The sequence below is a fragment of the Podarcis cretensis genome (genome assembly GCF_951804945.1).
Source record: "Podarcis cretensis genome assembly, chromosome: 8".
Classification (NCBI taxonomy): Eukaryota; Metazoa; Chordata; class Lepidosauria; order Squamata; family Lacertidae; genus Podarcis; species Podarcis cretensis.
Genome location: NC_137177.1, coordinates 20094993 through 20114315, shown reverse-complemented (window position 1 = coordinate 20114315; position 19323 = coordinate 20094993). Strand labels below are relative to the sequence as shown.

General features: G+C 43.0%; 2 protein-coding genes across 4 annotated transcripts; both read right to left on the bottom strand.

Annotated features, from left to right (window-relative positions):
- Positions 1–232: 232 nt before the first annotated feature.
- On the bottom strand, positions 233–9200 carry LOC307221627 (sulfotransferase 2B1-like). 2 transcript variants are annotated; one of them, XM_079986328.1, is made up of 7 exons: positions 9068–9200; positions 7372–7516; positions 6802–6998; positions 4363–4480; positions 2520–2614; positions 990–1170; positions 233–800 (listed from the first exon to the last, which is right to left on the bottom strand). In XM_079986328.1, exons 2-7 carry the CDS (start codon positions 7505–7507, stop codon positions 691–693), a joined length of 837 nt encoding a protein of 278 aa, XP_079842454.1. In that variant the 5' UTR covers positions 7508–7516; positions 9068–9200; the 3' UTR covers positions 233–690. The 2 variants fall into 2 exon arrangements, with proteins under 2 accessions (XP_079842454.1, XP_079842455.1); XM_079986329.1 differs by having other exon boundaries at positions 7372–7461; positions 9068–9173.
- Positions 9201–10963: 1763 nt separating this feature from the next.
- Positions 10964–19034, bottom strand: LOC307221621 (sulfotransferase 2B1-like). Of its 2 annotated transcripts, XM_079986315.1 has the most exons (7): positions 18869–19034; positions 17824–17972; positions 15532–15740; positions 14713–14839; positions 12999–13093; positions 11976–12156; positions 10964–11166 (listed from the first exon to the last, which is right to left on the bottom strand). In XM_079986315.1, the coding sequence occupies exons 2-7, from the start codon at positions 17954–17956 to the stop codon at positions 11057–11059; spliced, it is 855 nt and encodes a 284-aa protein (XP_079842441.1). In that variant the 5' UTR covers positions 17957–17972; positions 18869–19034; the 3' UTR covers positions 10964–11056. The 2 variants fall into 2 exon arrangements, with proteins under 2 accessions (XP_079842441.1, XP_079842442.1); XM_079986316.1 differs by lacking the exons at positions 17824–17972; positions 18869–19034 and adding an exon at positions 17062–17352.
- Between the last annotated feature and the right edge of the window lie 289 nt (positions 19035–19323).

The following is a 19323-nucleotide window of genomic DNA, read 5'->3' as shown; positions in this document are numbered from 1 at the left end:
GCAGGCAACTCACCATGAAGTCCACACACCCATTCCAAACCCTAATGATTGAATCACTCACTACCAGGAAACTCCCACCCCCTGGAGGAGTTTCTTTGGCATGAGAGGATATTGCTTCAATCACAAGGAAAAAGCAGCCAGAACAGGCTCTGTAAAGGGGGCTAGGGAGGGAGGGAGGGAGAGAGAGAGACTGCCAGTTTGGGAAATAACTTTGAAATCCATAACATCAAGCTGACAGCATTACCATCTGTTGTGTTGGTATGGGTAATTGAATGCATTTAGCTGTGCATCAATACAATTATGGATACAATAAAATACAATACAATTTTATTACAGAATAAAAACAAACAGCATACAGCAGGGATGGGGAACCTGTAGCCCTCCAGATGGTAATAGATTCCAGCTCCCATCAGCTCCAGCCATCATTGCCAATGTTTGGGGGTGATGGGCTTGCAGTTCAACAACATCTGGATGGCCACAGGTTCCCTACCTCTTTCATACCATATTTGAAAATACAAAATACAATACAACAATACCATTTACTGACCAGCCTCTTCTGATCACACCTGAAGAAATAATAATTTGGCAGCGATACAGCCTGGTGGTTTGGTAGGAGGGACGTGCATCATATGAGAGATAAAAGGGTGTGGGGATGCAAAAAAGCAAGCAAGAGCAACCATTTGTTCTTCTTCAGTCCCAGGGGAAACTCACACCCACACCCTTAATGTGAGATGGATAAAAACGGTCAAAGCGTTCGTTCTGTGCCACTGTGACGTGGTTCTTCCAATCCCCGGGTAGCCCTGAAAGACCACAAGAGGGATTCGTAACCACAAAAATGTTCAGCCAGAATTATTTCAGCACTGGCTTCAGTTCCTGATTAACTTTATTCATTGGTCAATGGCACTTCACAGGGAAAGACTCTCCACCTGCCCCACCCCCTTTGCCTAATGGCCTTTATCTATGGACTCCACCATAAGCTATATTGTTACCTGTCAGCACAAGCGGCTGTTTAATGTGCATCGAAACACTTCCTCGCTTCCGAGATGAGATGGGCATAGTCTCATTCTTCACTTTCTGGAAGGAGGGGTTTTCCGCCACAGAGTCAATTTGCTGGCTGTTCAGCTCCTTGCCAAGGAACTGGCAGATCTTCTCCACACTCCCTCGAAGGTCCTGCAGAAGGGGAAAGCAAATGACTGTGAAACTGATGAAGAGGCACACAGAGGGCATTACTGCTAGTTTGTAGGGTGCATTTAACAATACTGATGCCATGGGTGTATTGACCTCTCAGCCACCATGGTGAGGAAGCCAGAGTAGAATCCTGTTCTCAAAAAAATTGCCTTTCTTTTTGTCTCAGACTGCCTCTTGGCCTGCTCAGCACCGAAGGAGCATCTGAGACAGCAGCAGACCTTGGTTGTGTCCACATTAGGTCACTGGGTTCATGTGCAAATTTGTTTGCCTTCATCCAGTTTTGATTTTATGCCTCCAAAATCCGTCCTGTTGCTTCCTGTCTATACTAGTGGGTGATGCTTGATGGAATGTTTTCATGCTGTGTGTCTCCATCTCAATTAGTATATCCTTGTCCTTCACAAGTTCTGGAAAACTGAGGTCAATTATAGGCTATTTGTTTATCTGTGTGCACACTTTAAAAAAAATATTGGGGGGGGGGGAGATACAAGTTTTTTAAACTATCAGATTTGCACAAAATAATAAATTTGTGTGAGGTTCCAAATGCTGTGGGCATTCATGCAAGTATTTGTTTCCCTGTGCACAGACACCTAAAAGAAAAAGTCTTTTTTTGAAGTAAGAAGTTGAAGAAAATACAAGTAAAAGGAGATATTGAAATAAATACAAAATAGCTAATCTGATAGCATTCCTGGTCTGATGTGGGACAAAGGAAGGGCACTCTGCACATGATATAAAGCTCTTTTGCATTAAGTGACTTTCCTATTAGGTTTATTTACCACCCTGAGCCCGGTCTTGGCTGGGGAGGGTGGGGTATAAATAAATTATTATTAATAATAATAATCATGTAGAGAGGCAGAAAGGAATACTGCACATGTTTAAATGTATCTAGCAAACAGTACCAGAATTTACAAAAACGAAAATGGTGATAACCTTTTCTAAACTTCTTTGAGGGTTTTTTTTTAAATCAAGTGCTATATAGATTTTATGAAATAGATAAGCAATAAACAAGGTGAGGTAACTATGGATGTGTGAATATAACAATGGGCTCATCTACACTTCTGCTTTTCTGCCACTTTCCCCCAGGAAAACCCGCTGTTTATAGCTGAATTGGAGCAAACATCAGTCAGGTTTTTCTCCAGATGGACGTTTGCTCAGACTTGGCGCTAAAGAGCAGGTTTTCCAGGGGAAAGCAATGGGGCAAATACAAAACAGCTTGGACTCATGCCTAGAAAGTTTGAGTTACAAGCAGAAAACCGGCTGGACCCATGCTTCCTAGCTACAGGAGATGCTGAAATGTGGACAACTCCAGGACGAGCGCTAAGGTTGGACCACACCTGTTTCAACTCTTCAACCGTGATGAAAAGGAAGTTTTCCCTTTTCTTCATCTGAAGCCAGCCTTTCACGTGGTCAAACCAGGAGCCATGGGACACTGGAAGAGGAAAACGGAGGCACCAGTAAGCATCAACAGTAGGGAGGTGTGTCAAGGAAGACTCGGGGAGAACAGACTAACCAAGAAGGTAGCAAGGAACATCTAATGCTTTTCTCAAACAAAAGCAGGATAGCAACAGGAAACTCCTGAATCCTATCCAGATACTGCCAGTTAGTTACTAGACTACATAATGACACGGAGTTTGGGGTGAGACAGCAACTTTACCACTTCTCTTGGACCACACCTCTCATCTGCCCCAGTGTCAGGATGCTGTCAGTGGCTTCCAGCTGGTTGCCCAGGAAAGTATACAGACAAGGAAAAGTTTCTTACTGACCTTTTTCATTTCAATCTTTACAGAGAGGCTATAGAACCCAGCCTCTTGGATAATGGCATTGTCCCAAGTGAATCTCCACCCCCTCCATCCCTCCCACTTCCTCATTCATCACTTCTATGGGTGCTGCTAAGCGCCCTCTGTCTTTGAGCTCTTTGCTCTCCTACTTTCAAGGCTCGCCGGGTTCCGTGAGATGGGGGTCTGGGGTGCTTTCTAATGGCAACGTGTCAGCCGGGTGTTGTCCCGGCTATCCCATGATTTTCAAGTTTTACCCCTCATCTTCCTCTGAGCAGCTACCTCCCTCAAACCCCTGTTGTAAATCTAGACTGTCTTCCTCTTCCTCCTCTCTGGAAGGGTCAGGATGCGGAGGCGGTCTCCACCATTCCTCATCTGCCCAGTCCCTGACACCCAGCAGTATAGCCTGTGGTCAGGGATGATGGCATTTGTAGTCCAGTAACAACTCCAGCGGGAAGGTAAACGGCGTTTCCGTGTGCGGCTCTGGCTCGCCAGATGCAGCTTTGTCACGCTGGCCACGTGACCCGGAAGTGTCTCCGGACAGCGCTGGCCCCTGGCCTCTTGAGTGATATGGGCGCACAACCCCAGAGTCTGTCAAGACTGGCCCGTACGGGCAGGGGTACCTTTACCTTTACCTTAACAACTCCAGTGTCACACATTCCTTATAATATTGCCCCAAAACACTGAATTTGAGACCCCACTATATCCCCACCCCACACATTCAGGCCATTCACTACTTAAGGACGTTATTAATGTTAAAAGGAAATGAGTTTAACTATCATGACACCTCCCACCTTCCTTCTAATTTATAATAATAATAATAATAATAATAATAATAATAATAATAATAAATTTTATTTATATCCCGCCCTCCCCAGCTGAAGCCGGGCTCAGGGCGGCTAACAACATTAAACAACATTATCCCTGCTGGAATTACAGTTCTATGATAGGGCTCTAGCAATGGTTAAAAAGAGAGCCTTCGTGGTACCATGGAGCAGACATTTGGGCTGCAACAGAGGGGGATGAGCCCAGGGCCGTCTTTACCCAGGGGTGCAAGAGGTGCAAGGCACCCAGGCGCCAAATTCTGGGGGGTGCCAGGCACCCGCTGCTGAAGCAGCCTAAGTTCTTAACTATCTACCTGTTATGAAATAAAAAATGATTTTGATCAAGCTAGAAAAACAAAATACATATATACCTAGGTATTACCGAAATGTATACCTGCTGTTTCACTAAAGGACTTTTGACTTTGCGCGCTCATTTACTCAACGAGGGCGCTTGCCATTCTCAATGGCGCCATGCATGTGAAATTAACTAAATTTGGGGGTGCTGGGTGGATCTTTGCACCCCAGCCATGCATATGCTAAAGACGGCCCTGGGTGAGCCGATTTGGCTCTTTCCATACCGTTCCCATCTAAGAACTCCTCCAAGAACTCATCCAGACTTCCAGGATCCTTCCATTTTTTATAGCAGTAGTGGAACAATACCAGCACATCCTTGGGGTTACGTAGGGTGTAAATAACCTGGAAGAGAGGCAGCGGGAACATTTTAAGGGAGGAGCAGCAGGACAAGCTCTAATGTTGGGTAGAATGTGGCGGCCAAGTTGGGTGTCAGAAAATTAGCTATTTATTGTAGTTTTATTATGTGATAGTTATTTATTGTTTGTAAGCCGCTTTGAGATTCATTTGAATGAAAAGCGACATGGAAATAAATCAAATCAAATAGTCGTATTGTTACAAAGGTTGCATGCCACCCCAGTCTGCTGAGCAGTAGCAAGATCCCAGAGGGTTCCAGGTTCTCTAGTAGAGTTGCTTCAATTGGGAAATCGAGGCACAGCAGAGACGAGTGTCTTTAAGAAATATGGAAATGGAGCACAACCTCCGTTGTGCCTCATTTCCAAAGAAAACACAACCCTGGTGAAGTGCCAAGACCCCTGAAATCCTGTGCACCACTTGGCAGAGACTGGGGTGGCCCATAATAATTTGCATTTTTATGTTCATCTTTGTACAAATTACCTGGTGGGAGAACTGCATTGAGAATAACTGGGAGGTACAAATTTAGAAGGATCACTCTCAGTAGATTTGCCTTTCAATGCACACTGAATCAAATTTCTCTCCCACCCCTAATCCCAGATCATATCTGATTTTCCCCCAGAGCACCTATATTTTAGAGTTTTGTATCTCTGAGGATTTAGGATTTTGAGATGTAGGTAGCTCTGAAAATTGCTCTAATCCTGCACTTAGCAACTATGTCTGGGGTTTAAAAAATAACAGCAGGTGTTGGGTGATTTGCCTTGAGTCCATAGAGGAGGGGCAGTTTTCATCAGGATCACAGCCAGGAAGGGAAAGGTTAAACATCGCCTTTCTGTATACTATGGTTCCAATGAATATCACTCCCTCCCCCAAACAGCAACAACAAGCTATTAGATATGCAATTACTATAATAGGAAGTTTGACCCTGAGAAAAGCTGGAAGCAAAATGAAGGGGAATTTTCCTGCTTAAATTTCCTTTGCAACCTTCCCTGAATTTATAGTCTCATAATTCACACTTTGCCTTCCACATTGCCCCTTCAGTTTTAGGGACCTTTTGGGGGTGCGGGTGGGAAAAATTTAAAAAGAATTGAATTTCAAAAAGGGCTAACTTTTAGAGGTCCTTTAAAAGTTTTCCTGAACCTTAAGCAGGTGTAAATAGTGGAAACCTGTGATATCTTGTCTCTTTGAGGTTTATTCAAGAGCAGGTGTCTGGTGCTCCCTTATGGGACAGAGGAAATGGGACTGGACATCTTAAGGCAGCCCTGTTCAGGGAAGTTTTTAATCTGTGATATTTTAGTGTATTTTTGGTTTTTATGGAAGCCGCCCAGAGTGGCTGGGGAGACCCAGCCAGATGGGCGGGGTACAAATAATAAATTATTATTATTATTATTATTACTGGTGTGGGTTTTTAAAAAAAAATCATTTTCTTGAATTCATTTCCCCGTGAAGATCCCCACCATTAAGGAAAGAGACATGAACATTGCCAGTGGCATGGATTGAAAAAGTCAGTCCCTGCCTCACCATACAGATATGGCTTCAGAACCCACCTGCATGGCTACTACTTGCCAAATCATCACATCAGCTAGTCTGGCCCTCAGAAGCGAAAGCTGAAAACACAGTTTGAACTCTGACATTTTGCCTGATTTTGAAAGTGAGACGTTTCATTGCGACTTCCAGCTTCAGAGAGAGCTTTGGGGGAAGCCTAGCAAACTGGGGCCGCAGCAGTCCTCTGCTGAGGTCATGGACTGAACATTGCCTATTCATATGTAAAGGTAAAGGGACCCCTGACCATTTGGTCCAGTCATGACCGACTCTGGGGTTGCGGTGCTCATCTCGCTTTATTGGCCGAGGGAGCCGGCGTACAAGTTCCGGGTCATGTGGCCAGCATGACTAAGCCGCTTCTGGCGAACCAGAGCAGCACACGGAAACACCATTTACCTTCCCGCCGGAGCGGTACCTATTTATCTACTTGCACTTTGACATGCTTTTGAACTGCTAGGTTGGCAGGAGCAGGGACCGAGCAATGGGAGCTCACCCCGTTGTCGGGGTTCGAACCACCGACCTTCTGATCGGCAAGTTCTAGGCTCTGTGGTTTAACCCACAACGCCATTCTAGAATTAAGATGGTGGTTAAAGAGTCTTTCCTATAGTGATCTCTAAGCTTGTACTATTACTGCTACTACTACAAACAACCCTCGCGGCACCTTCCTGGAAATGGGCTGTGCCAAATACTGTATTGACAGTACGGAATTCCCAGTATCTTTACTGCACAGACATAATCAGGCTTTTGTGTGTGAATTGTTCCTCTCTTACCTTGGCCTTGGACTCGAGAAAGGTATTAGGGAAAAGGTTTATTGGAAGGTGAGAAGCCAAGATTCTGGGTGGAGGATATTTCAAGGCAGTCTTCATGCCATCAAAAGTCTCAATCCAGGTTATTTTCTCACTGCAAACCCACGAGGGGTCCCATTCTTGCTGGATCGCTGACAAGATCTCTGCCATCCAATGGCCACCTAGGAGGGAGTATAGCAATCATAGGGCTACCTCTTCTCCCACAGCCCTTTTGGTTCTGCAATGCACACCTTACAACTACTTTGACAACCAAAGCAAACTTATTATGAAATTATTAGTGGTGAGGGGATGTGACTGTTTTAAATGTTTTTGAATTGTCTGGTGTTTTCATGTGCATTTTTTTTTAAAAAAAATCTTATTATTTTAATATTATTGCTTTAACATTTTAGTGTTTGCTGCCCTGGGCTCCTGTGGGAGGAAGAGCAGGATGGGCATTTAATAAATAAACAAGATAAATGATTTGCCAATGCCAATTCAAATGGCCATTCCCTGTTTATGTTCTGCAGCTCTCATTCCACACACTGTCTTTCCTACCTGACTTGGGGTAAGAGACACTCAGTAGATCGTCATCCAAGAAGCGAAATTCTTTTTCCAGATAGGTGAGCGATTCTGCTGAGGACAGCGCTGTGGGGAATAAGATCCCATTGTAGACGAAAAATGGTGATGACATTGAAAAACGCTAAAGACATCAAAATAAATAGATCAGTAACCTGGACCAAAAAAGTTGTGAAACCTGTTACAAAGCATTTTAATTCTGATGGCCCCCAACCTTTCTGGACTGGAGGTATCGTAGAAACATTTCTGCATAAAGATGAGGAACGGGAAAGTTGGTAGATGGATCAGTGGTCTGATATGGTATAAGGCAAGTTGCAATGTTTAATTAAACATTCAGCCCTTTATTCTGAGCCATGAATGGGAATCTTGCTAAAGGGCTAGCATGGTGTAGTGGTTAGTGTCATACTGGAACCTAGGATGCCAGGTTTCAAATCCCCACCCAGCCACTGGGAGACTTTGGGCCAGTGACTCACTCTCAGCCTAACCTACCTCACAAGGTTGTTGTGAGGATAAAAGAGGAGATCTATGTATGCCACCTTGAGCTCCCTGAAGAAACGTAATAAATACAGATATAAAATACATATTTTTTCTATGGGGCAACCATCAAAATCCACCATTATAAGAAAGAGGATTTCTGAATCAGTCATCTTAAGGCACAAATAATCAACAATGGTTTTCATCTAGAATACAGTGCTTGTTTCCCATGTAGCCTTTTCCTTTTCTTAAATTAAAAACAACAACAAGGTATTGTGTATGACACACTCCTTAGAATTATTCCATCCCGAGTGTTCTTAAAACTGTCATCCAGGCTAATGGTGTTCATTTGAAATCCCAACTGTATCCCTGAGGAAGGTAGAAGTCTAAACATTTAGCTACATAGTCTTACATACTGTATGTCTCCCCCCCCCCCAAACTCTCTCTCTCTCTTATACACACACTTAAATATATATTGATACACCTATAGCAATTTAGAGATAGATATGTTATCATGCCTTAAGTGTCAGTTTACATTTCTTAGTGCAGAAAGCACTGATCTGATATGCAGAGATCTTTCCTATTCTAATTAATTCAAGTGGGTTCTGGAAGCTTCTCTGTGTGAAAGAAACAAGCAGAAGGTTCATGATGTTTGGCTTATTCCTTCAGAGAAGTTGAGTACAGCTGGCTTAAACTGGTTGTGTTATCTCTTCTGTCAAGGTCATGCTATAAAAGTAAGGTCAGAAGGAGCCTGGGTTTCACTTTCTCTTTCTCTTTCTATCTCTCTTCTGGTGTGGTGTTCTGTATATAGTGTTAAGGTTTTGTCTTATTAAAAGTTATTGTAAGTTTAAGTCTGCTGCAACTCGATTTCTTATGGACAGTACCAATCCTACATGTATTGGATTTGTGACCATTATGCTCATTTGCCTTCAGTAGCAGTAAAGCTCTGCTGGATGAAATATTAATGGTGTATGGTCTATTTATTGGGAATCCTGCAACGTGTTTTAAGTGTTTTACTCTGCTAACTATAAGTTGGAGTTCGGCGCCGGATCAATATGAGTAGAAGCTGGGTAGATTACTTTTGAAATCCCTTAGAATGGTGCTTTGCAGATAGATAGATAGATAGATAGATAGATAGATAGATAGATAGATAGATGATAGATAGATAGATAGATTTTAATGGGCAGCCTATGGCACCTACCAACAGAAGACCAGGCAAGTGAGCTGTTCAATGATGAGGCAGATGACTAGTTGGAGGCTTCTCTGCTGCTCCTTCTTCTACCTGTCTCATTCTGAGGAGGAGGAGCCAATTGGGTCCTTCCTCAAAGTGAGACATTCCAAGTGAGGTGGCCCGGAAACTGCCTGTGCTGCCCACCATGTTTTGCTGCTCCTCAACACCACCACCATCAACAATAAAATTCTACCCCACCTTTTTCCCTGACAGGGACTCAGGGTGGCTTACATGTAAAATACAAACAATTAAAAATGAAAGAGGGACAGAATTTTTTTTTATTAAAAAAACCAATCAAACCTTGTATATTATCTCTTAAAGACATACGGATAATGGACAAGGTGGGTTTGGGCTTTCCAGATGTCTTCTTTCCCCCAATGCCATGCCTCAGTGAACCAGTTGCAGTTTATCAATTAACCATGCAAAGGTGGTCAGTAAACAATTTTCAGTGTGGTTTAATAAGCTATTGTTCTTCACCAGAAACTCTGAGAATTGTAGATCTGGCAAGGGAATGGGGGTCTTCTAACAACTCTCAGCACCCTTAATAAACTACAGCTCCCAGGATTCTTTGGGGGAAGCCATGGCTGTTTAAAGTGCTAGTGTAGTGTTTTAAATGTATGGCATGAATGTGGCCTGAGCCACAGGTTCTAGTTCCTGTGTTTGCTTCTCTGTCATGTGTTACGAAAAGGAGCAATGCAGCAGCGAGCTGCAGCTGGCTGGAAAAGCCAAACAGGATGTTGATGGTTGGGGCTGTACCGTGGGAGCAAAGGGACAGCCTATTCACTGTACTGAGCACCGGATGTTAGCTCAGTGTGTCACCTGACATGTACTGGAAGTACAGGGGTGGAGTTTATCTCTCTGCTGTTGTTGTTTGAAGAGTACGGACGTGTTTCTCTGTACTGCTGCATAGACAGAAATAAAGGCATGTAAATACATTTCTGTCTGTCTCTCCCCCCCCCCCCTGGGGAAAGCAGGGAGGAGGGAAGAGTGGTGTGTCCTTCTCACGTTTGAGGAGAATCGCCGATAGAGACCCCGCCTGTCTCCTGCCGGGAGTCGCAGACAGGGGAGGTCAACAAGTAATCCAAGCCGGGTGCCTGGAGAATGGCACATTCCTCTGACTAGGCTTGAAGATTGCTGTCTGTTGTTGATGGTAGAAAGCTGCTTCAGGCTGAGTTGTGAGACTCTCTTTATCAGATCAAAATAAATGCAGTTGTGTCACAGGGCTTCTTGGCAGAGTTGGAGCCTGTTCACAAGCCCCAAGGCACCCAGAGAAACCCATGAGGCATGCACCAAATTATTTCATCTCCTCTGGGCCAGATTGTATCTTAAGGCCCTCCTTAAGGCCAGAAATCAGAACAGCTTCTACCAGTAGTGTCCAGTTAGAAGTGAGCAAAGGGTTCTAACTAGAAACCACTAGCAAGAAGACATGTTGACTTCAAGGAGAGGAGGTAAGCAAGAAATGGTGACGCCTCTTCCTTGGTGCAACAAGAAAAGGCAGGCAATGATGGAAGAATGAGGCTGCTGCAGCCTGAAGAATTGGGGGCGGGGCATATGAGCCCTCCATCCCATTTGTGTGGGATGGAGGGCTCATAAACCTGTCTGGTAGAGTGAAAAGGAGTGACAGTATTGAAGTAAACAACTTAAACAAATTAAAATTACTCCTGCAACTTTCTATAGTTTGCCAGATCTTACTGGAACACCCATGAAAAACATCTTGTTCCCATGGTAACTCCAGCAAACGCAGCTGAGCGGATGAACTACAGGGAGCCAGAAGGGACATTTTAATAAATTCCAGTAGGTGCTGAGAGCCCAGAAGCTTAAAAAAACCCACACCCTTAAAAGGAGTCACACAACAAAACCATATAATTTCTATTCAGAAATCTGTTTATTTAGCAGGACACACTTCAACCATGAGAGGCATGAGGATCAAAAATAGCAGGAAGAATAATCTGACATTCTTCAATCCCATGGAAATGTCATGCACAGACCCTGCATGTTCTCACGATAAACACGGTCAAAGTGTTCATTCTGTGCCACGGTCAGGTGGTTCTTCCAGTCCCCACAGATACCTGGAACAACACAAGAGGGTGTGAAACCACTTGGTAACCACAAAAAAAGATCCACTAAAATTACTTCAACTAAACTCAGGACCCCATGTCATCTTGCTCAGGACTTGCCCTTCCACTGGATGAAACAAGGCAGCTGCCTCAGGTGGCTTTTTTTAGGAGTAGCAGGACCTCCTCCCTGGCTGTTCTTCCCAGGCCCTCCCTCAACTGGTACCCCAGGAGTAGTCATGCTTCCATGTCAATGGCCTAGACTTACTTAGCTGAATTTTCCTAAAGCTTCACAAGTAAGAATGGGCAAATCTGTCAATTTTGGTTTCTCTCCTTTTCTTCTTCCCCCCCCCCCCAAGCTTAAATTCAGTTGTCCACATTATAAAATCCGTTTGTAATTTTAAAAAAAAATCCTTCAAAAATCCACCAGCATTTTAATGCAAATTTATCATAATTACACATTTTTAATGCAAGAAACAGGTGGTTGTTTTTGTTGCAAATATGTAAGTTATTGTCAGTATATGCATTTATATGCCTACATTATGCTAGCAGTGACATTTTGTACCGATTACTTGTCTGGAATACAGCATTTAAAAATCTGGAGTAGTGTGAATTTCAAAGAATGGCTGTGTTTCAGTACAAGAAAGTGTCAGTTAAGTAGGTTCACTTAAGGTGAACTGAGTCAAATTCCCCCCCCACCCTGACACCTCTTTTTTTCTCTCCTCCCCACCTCCCTCCCTCCCTCTCTCACACTCACATGCACACACAAAGGTTCTTCATAGCTTGCATAAGCCATGGCCTTGGTCTGTCATGTAAATTGTTACCTTTCCTCATGAGCTTTGCTTTTGTGTGATCAAAATAGGTATCTGAAGATTGAGTATTATTGGACATCTTGTTGTCCTTCATCTTGTGGAAGGAGGCATTTTCCACCACAGAGTTGATTTGCTGACTATTCAGCTCTTTACCAATAAAATGACAAATCCTCTTCACATTTCCTCGTAGGTCCTGCCGAAGGAAAAAAAAGAATCCTTACATTGACACTGCCATAGGGAGATCTATTCCACCTGGCCTTTGGTCTGGTCTCAGTCTGGCCGTTATGTTTCCCTCCCCTTATGGTTTTGATGAGGCTGCATTTTAAATTGCATTTTAAATTGCTTTTCTCCCCCTATTATGTTTTTACTCTGATTTTACTGTTGTTAGCCAGGCTCTGGCCGGGGAGGGTGAGGTATAAATAAATTTATATATATATATATATATATATATATATATATATATATATATAAAATTATTATTATTAGGAAGAAAACAAAAGCAATTGTGTCCGTTTGCGGGGAGCACTTGGCAAAAATCATGCAAATGTTTGTCAACGGGTACCTCAAAATCAGCACAGGAGTCAGCACTGAATTAGAAGACATTGAATTAAATACAGAATAGCATATTGTAGGGGAAGAAGTGATCTCTCCAGATACTTGTCAGTTTTATCACAGCTCCACAGTTAAAATCCTGGTCTTTTTGTCAAAGAGGGGAGATCCTTCTGGACCTGACTGCCCATTCTTACCACTTTAAATCTTTGTTTTATTAATGAAATTAAATTTAAAATTGCTTTACTTCTGCACTTATAACTAACCTGTCCCTCCCTGACGTGAAACGAGATAGGATGGCAACTTTATACTGAACTGTGAAATCAAGGTAACAAGAATGGCTGCAATCCTAACCCCACACTTGTACTTCTCTAAATCAGAGTCACCTTACCAATTGTACAAAACTTTTTTAAGAACAAAAAAAATGTCAAAATGATATGTCACATGACACAAAGTTGGAGACATAACCCGGGGGCATAAATATACCTGCTGTAGTTCTTCATAGGTGATGAAGAAGAAGTTGGATCTGTCCTTCATCTCCATCCAGCTTTTCACATGCTCAAACCAAGAACCATAACACACTTGAAGAGCAAAGTGGAATGTAAAGAGTTTTGAAGGGGAAAGGAAAGACATAGAGGATGTGAGGCATCTAATCATAAGCCTGCATTTTTATCAAGCTTATATTTTTTGATCAAGGTTGTATCTTAAAAATGAGTTCAAATTTACAAATGTTTCATGCCAGGCAGAAGAGTAGCTGCCTAAGAACCTTGGCAAAATGTTTTTACTCCTAGACAAGGGGGCCCCCTGATTTATAGCAGAAAACAATTCTCAAAGTCGTAAAAAGGGAATTACAGGCTGAGAGCCAAGGTTACACTGACCCTACAAATTAAGGGTGGATAAATAGTAAAATGAGCCATATCTTCTTCCTAAGGTTAAAAAGGTCAAGAGCAGTGAAAAAGCAACTGGTCTGGCTGGCAGAAACAGAGCATTTTTGGGAAGTCTTTTCTAAAGCTGTTTCTTTCTTAAACTAAGATCCTTTTAAGATTTCTTTTCCTTTTAAAAGGTTATTTATGTATTAAATATATTAGTTTAAATATAATTATGCAAAGGATTTAATAAATGCTAGATTCTTATTTTATATAGTTGGAAGAGATCACAGGGGCCATCAGCCACCAGCCCCCCCTTGTCAGACAGGAGACGCCATCGAACACTCCTGATATATGGTTGTCAGGCCTTTTGTTTAGAAACCTTCAAATGAAGGAGATCTCTCAATGTTGATGTGAACTCAAAATCCTTGACATATGCTTAAGATAAAAATTCAAGATTAACCATCTGTTTTGGAAGGCAATAGGGCAAGGAGGGCAAGAGGTGAGCTGGTAATTAAGATTCCTTGTTGAGACACATGTAAGATATATTACTACTTATTTGTCATTTATAGATAGAAGAATATATAGCTTTTTGATTCCCATAAAAGGGCGAGAGGAAATGGGTGTATCTTTTGTGATTGGTTCTAGCAAATAGCCAATAGGAATTTCAACCAGGCTGATTGGACAGAGGCAGCCACAGGAGGAGCAAGGGGGCTGGATTAAGGAAATATAAGTGCTGGCCAGAATGGCAAGAGGCCAGGCCAGAGCTTGGTAACCATATACCACTGTGCCTCATATTTATTTGTCTGACAAATAAATTACTATTTTAATTTCTCTATTGCTGCGTTGAATATTTCATTCCAGCTAAGCGTTAACCACAAGCAGGGTGCTACAGATGCACCAGTCAGGAACCTAGAAAAGACCTTTATTCTTCACCTGATCAACAAGAACAGTAGCAGGGAACTTCCAATGCCACCCAGATACAACAAGTCCCAATACCAGTTAGTGGCTGAGCTGTTTGATGATTCTATTTACACTGGCAAGATATGTAATATCATCTACAACACTGGAGTTGGGGATTCACAATATCCTCTCCCTACATTTTGCAGCCATTCCAATTCCCCTTTTAATGACATTCGTTACTTTTTTTGGAAAATGAGGTGAGTACTGCGAGGCCTTTTCCCATCCTACCCCATTCCCACTTATCTCGCTGGGAATTGTACTTCTCTGATACAACAAAAGGAAATGAGAGGAAAGGGCAGGAAAGAGCCTTGATAACATAGTGAACAGTGAGGTAGAACAAATGAGACAGGCTGATTTCCCTCTTTCCCTACCACTCCCACTCAGGAACTCCTCCATGTACTCTTCCAAAGTTCCAGGGTCCTCCACTGCTTTTAAGCTCTTGTTGAAATAATAGTATGAGATCATCACATCTTTGGGATTACGCATGGTATAGATAACCTGGAAGAGAGGGAGGGGACATATTTAGGGAAGGCAACAGAAGCAGCCCTAACTAGAGACAGACTGAGGCAGCTTAGGTGGGTCTCATGAAAAGGAAGCAAAGTCTTTGTTGTTTACTGTTCTTCTTTGTTTATATTAATTAAATTTGTATGCCACCCTATACTCACAGGACAGGTACATGTAAGATTTGGTGCTTGATGCTTGTGGTTTTCTGATAAACCTCTTGCAGCATATCATCTTACTCCAGTATGGATTTGGGCAGGAGTTTTCTAACCACCTTTTTGGGTCAGATACTTGCCTTTCCTTACCTCTAAGCAACCTGTCCAAAATTTATGTGAATCCTACAGGATTAATAATTTCACAATACCCCCCCCCCCTTTTCACCAGACACAACTCAGTTGGAGACTAACCACCTTTCCCCAAAATTTTGAACAAGATTTTTCCAGGAATGGTGGGAGTTACTTATGTGAAGTTTAAATGTAAAGTGAGAGGCAAAGTGGAATTTTCACCACAACCACAACATCTGGGGTGGGGATATATAAGCCTTCTCTAACTAGCTGTGATCATGACAGAAGTTGCCCATGGTGATATGGTCGTAGGTGAAGTGTTTGAAAGACTGAACATGTCATGTTGCTTAACAGATTGCCCAGGAGCCAAAAGCAGGGTTGACATGTCAATTTCTACTCTCATACCTTGGCCTTCGAGTGCAGGAAGGACTTGGGGAAAATGCGGAAAGGCAGGTGAGATGCCAGTAGCCTGGGTGTAGGAGATTTCAAGGCAACCTCTATGCCTGGAACACTCTCAATCCAAGGTGACCGTTCCCACACTGGTAAACTCTGAACCCAGGAGGGGTCCCCATCACGCCAGATTAAGCCCAGGATCTCCTGCATCCAATGGGTACCTAGAAGAAAGTCAGGTAGTCTTCCCAACCACTCTTGATTCTGCAGTAAACACATTTGCTTTATCTTGTTCCCTCTCCCCTTCCATGTCATTTTGGACTCACAGCTGTCCATGGAGGTACAGGTCAGTTCTGTGTCCAGGGCAGCTGTTTACCAGCTCCATCTGGTACGCAGGCTGAGACCCTACCTACCTGCGGACTGTCTCGCCAGAGTGGTGCATGCTCTGGTTATCTCCCGCTTGGACTACTGCAATGTGCTCTATGTGGGACTACCTTTGAAGGTGACCTGGAAACTACAACTAATCCAGAATGCGGCAGCTAGATGGGTGACTGGGAGCAGCCATATAACACCAGTCTTCAAAGACCTACATTGGCTCCCAGTATGTTCCCGAGCACAATTCAAAGTGTTGGTGCTGACCTTTAAAGCCCTAAACGGCCTCGGTCCAGTATACCTGAAGGAGCGTCTCCACCCCATCGTTCTACCCGGACAATGAGGTCCAGCGCTGAGGGCCTTCTGGTGGTTCTCTCACTGTGAGAAGCCAAGTTACAGGGAACCAGGCAGAGGGCCTTCTTGGTAGTGGCACCCGCCCTGTGGAACGCCCTCCCACCAGATGTCAACGAGAACAACAACTACCAGACTTTTAGAAAACATCTGAAGGCAGCCCTGTTTAGGGAAGCTTTTAATCTTTGGTGGATTACAGTATTTTAGTATTTTGTTGGAAGCCGCCCAGAGTGGCTGGGGAAGCCTAGCCAGGGATATAAATATTACACAAGCAGGAATCCAAAAATTCATGACATGGTGAATCAAATTGAACCATTTTGATGATGGTGTAGCAGGTAAGGATGTCAGCAGTGTGACTAATCTATAACAGACATATCACTTAGCTTTCTATATAAAGAAACAACATTCAGAGATGAATATCCTGAAATACAATTGCTTTTGACATGAGCAAATCATTCGAGAAAACAGAAGTAATAAAAATGCTTGTTGCAGCTACAGCCCTGCAATTCCCTTCCCACCAAGCCCACCATGCAGCTGAGCCCCTCGTGCCACACCACAGCTCCTCTTGAGGTCCTCCTCTTGCTGGTTTGACAGCAGCATTGGTTTGCCCTCTGACCAAGCCTGTCACGTTAACTGTGCTAGGTTGGAAGCCAAGCAAATGATCAACTCACTCCTGTAGAAGGAAGACCCCTGGAATCTCCCTGTTAAACTACAGCTGATAAGCTTTATTCCAGTGATCCAGCTATTCCAGTACTGAGGACCCTGACATGCAACAGATATTCCACAAGAGGGTTGTACTGACCCTAAGATTCCTTAACTGACCTCCCGTTTGAGGGCAAATGCCACCTGATTCTGCATTTTGTGATAAGAACTTGGTCTGCTTAGTCAGGAATCCAGACAGCTTTGTACCTCAGTGGGTGGGGCGGGGTTCAGAGGGATGTGGGGAGAAAATGGGAGATAAAGGGATTGATTAAAGTTGGCTGTGAAAAAAGAAGTCCAGGGCATTATGGCGAATAGGGGACAGTGCAAACTAAACTGTAGTCCATTACCAGATTACTGGCCAGTTTTGGTTGGGTTATCTGATAGTTTCTGAAATTCTCGCAAAAAATTGGCAAGAGTGTATCTTCCTGATCTTTTTATAGGTCAGCTATACCTTAATTGTTGAGGTACCTCCGAGTAAGGAGGTTTAGCATGGTGGTGTTAATAGAGTCCCCATTTCCAGGGGCTGTGTATCTAGAAAAACAAAAATCTATGATGAAAGCCACCCGCTTAACTGTCCAGTGTTTTGAATCACGAGTTTAAGATGCATTTGTCAGTTGCATGGCGCTCCTGGTAGAGTGGAATGTTACACACAGCCTTTAGACATGACAGAACCATAATAATTGGTTTTAAATGAAACTTTAATTTCTTGATCTGACTTGTCAAAAAAGAAAAACATACAAAGACTGTAGGAGATATGAAGCATCAAAAATGGATGCAGGGAGAGATTAGCTATTTTATTGTTTAATGTTTCTGAAATAGGACATCATCATCTTTGAAACACCGTTTACTCCAAGTTTAAAATTACCTAAGTGCAACACTAACCTGACTTGGGGTAAGTGACACTCACTATATCATCATCCAACATTTGGAATTCATTTTCAACATAGCGGAGTGTTTCCTCTGAGAAGTAGTCCGCTACAGGCAAACTGATTCCCTTGTATGTGAAACAAGGCATGGTTGACACTAAAAAACTGTAAAGATAATACTATTTTTATTATTTATTGAATTCGTAAACCCCCCTTCATCCAAAGATCACAGTGCGGTTCCCAACACAAAAATAAAATCTGAGAATACAAAATGCGCAATAAAGCAAAAACAAAAACAAAGCAATAACCCTCTCCCACAAACACATCATTATTATTCATTAAGATATATCTATCAAGATGTATGAGAGAGTGAGTTTTGATGCCATATCCTTAGGAACCTTTAAGTAGTCACTGTTTTGGGGCCGAATTGTGGACATAGCTGTGTCATCAACCACAATGATTCAGATCTCTGGGACACATGGAAACAAACCCTAACAAATTCAGTCATTTGTAGACCTAATAGTGGGTTTTCAAATCCCATGAAATCAACAGGGCAAATTCCTCACACTATTTGCTTGCATAATTTGCTCAAATCATTTACTTCCATTCAAAAATAAGCCACGATCACATCACTAGGATTGGGACTTCTGTGCATAAGCAGAGCAAAACTCGATTCAGACAATAAGGAGTGGGGTGTAGTAAAACAGCCACAACTGCCCAAAGCAGAACACTCTTCCCTCCACACGCACAAGTAAATGTGTGTGGAATTAACTCCCGCACCATGCTCATGCAATCAAGAATTTAAATGCCTATTTCCCCAAAGCCCCAAACGCAGCAAAAATCTGCATTAACTTATGGTCCTGTTACATTCCAAGAGCCTGAGAATTTGCATCAGGACCCCCAGAGAATAAGTGTAAAAAATGAGGGCTTTTATGAACTAAAGAGGTATACATTTGGCTCTATGGGACTTGGAGGTTCTGAGTAACCATAAACCTTTGAAACAACCCCCCTCCTTTTATAGCCCCCAACCCACCTTAGAATTCAGCCTGTACCATACTTACAACCACTGGCTGCTTCTGATCTTTCCTTCTTCTGGTGTCTTCCTTTCCCTTGCTCTGCCAGCAGTATGTCATGCGAGATGAACTTGATGCTCAGGGTACTGTTCGATACACAGTTTCTGATTCACAACTTTTCATTCTGCTCTGTGAAACATTCCCAGATAAGCTTTTGTCTTAGCAAAGCAAACATAAGGGGGGGGACCTAGGCCTTTGGCTGATTGAACATTATATGGCCTTTTAAATGTGTTTGTGGGAGGGGGGGTATGTCAGATAGTAGATTTATTGCTCAGATAAATCCTGGCGTCCAGCCCACTTCAACTGTGCAGATACGCTGGACTTCCAGGGCCACATTCCAAAGGCTCTGAGCAAAACACAGAGTTTTAGCAGCAGTGGTTAGAGAAAGCTGTAAAAACTTCTTTGCTTTCTTCAGTGTGCTAAAATAAAGCCCACACAGGATC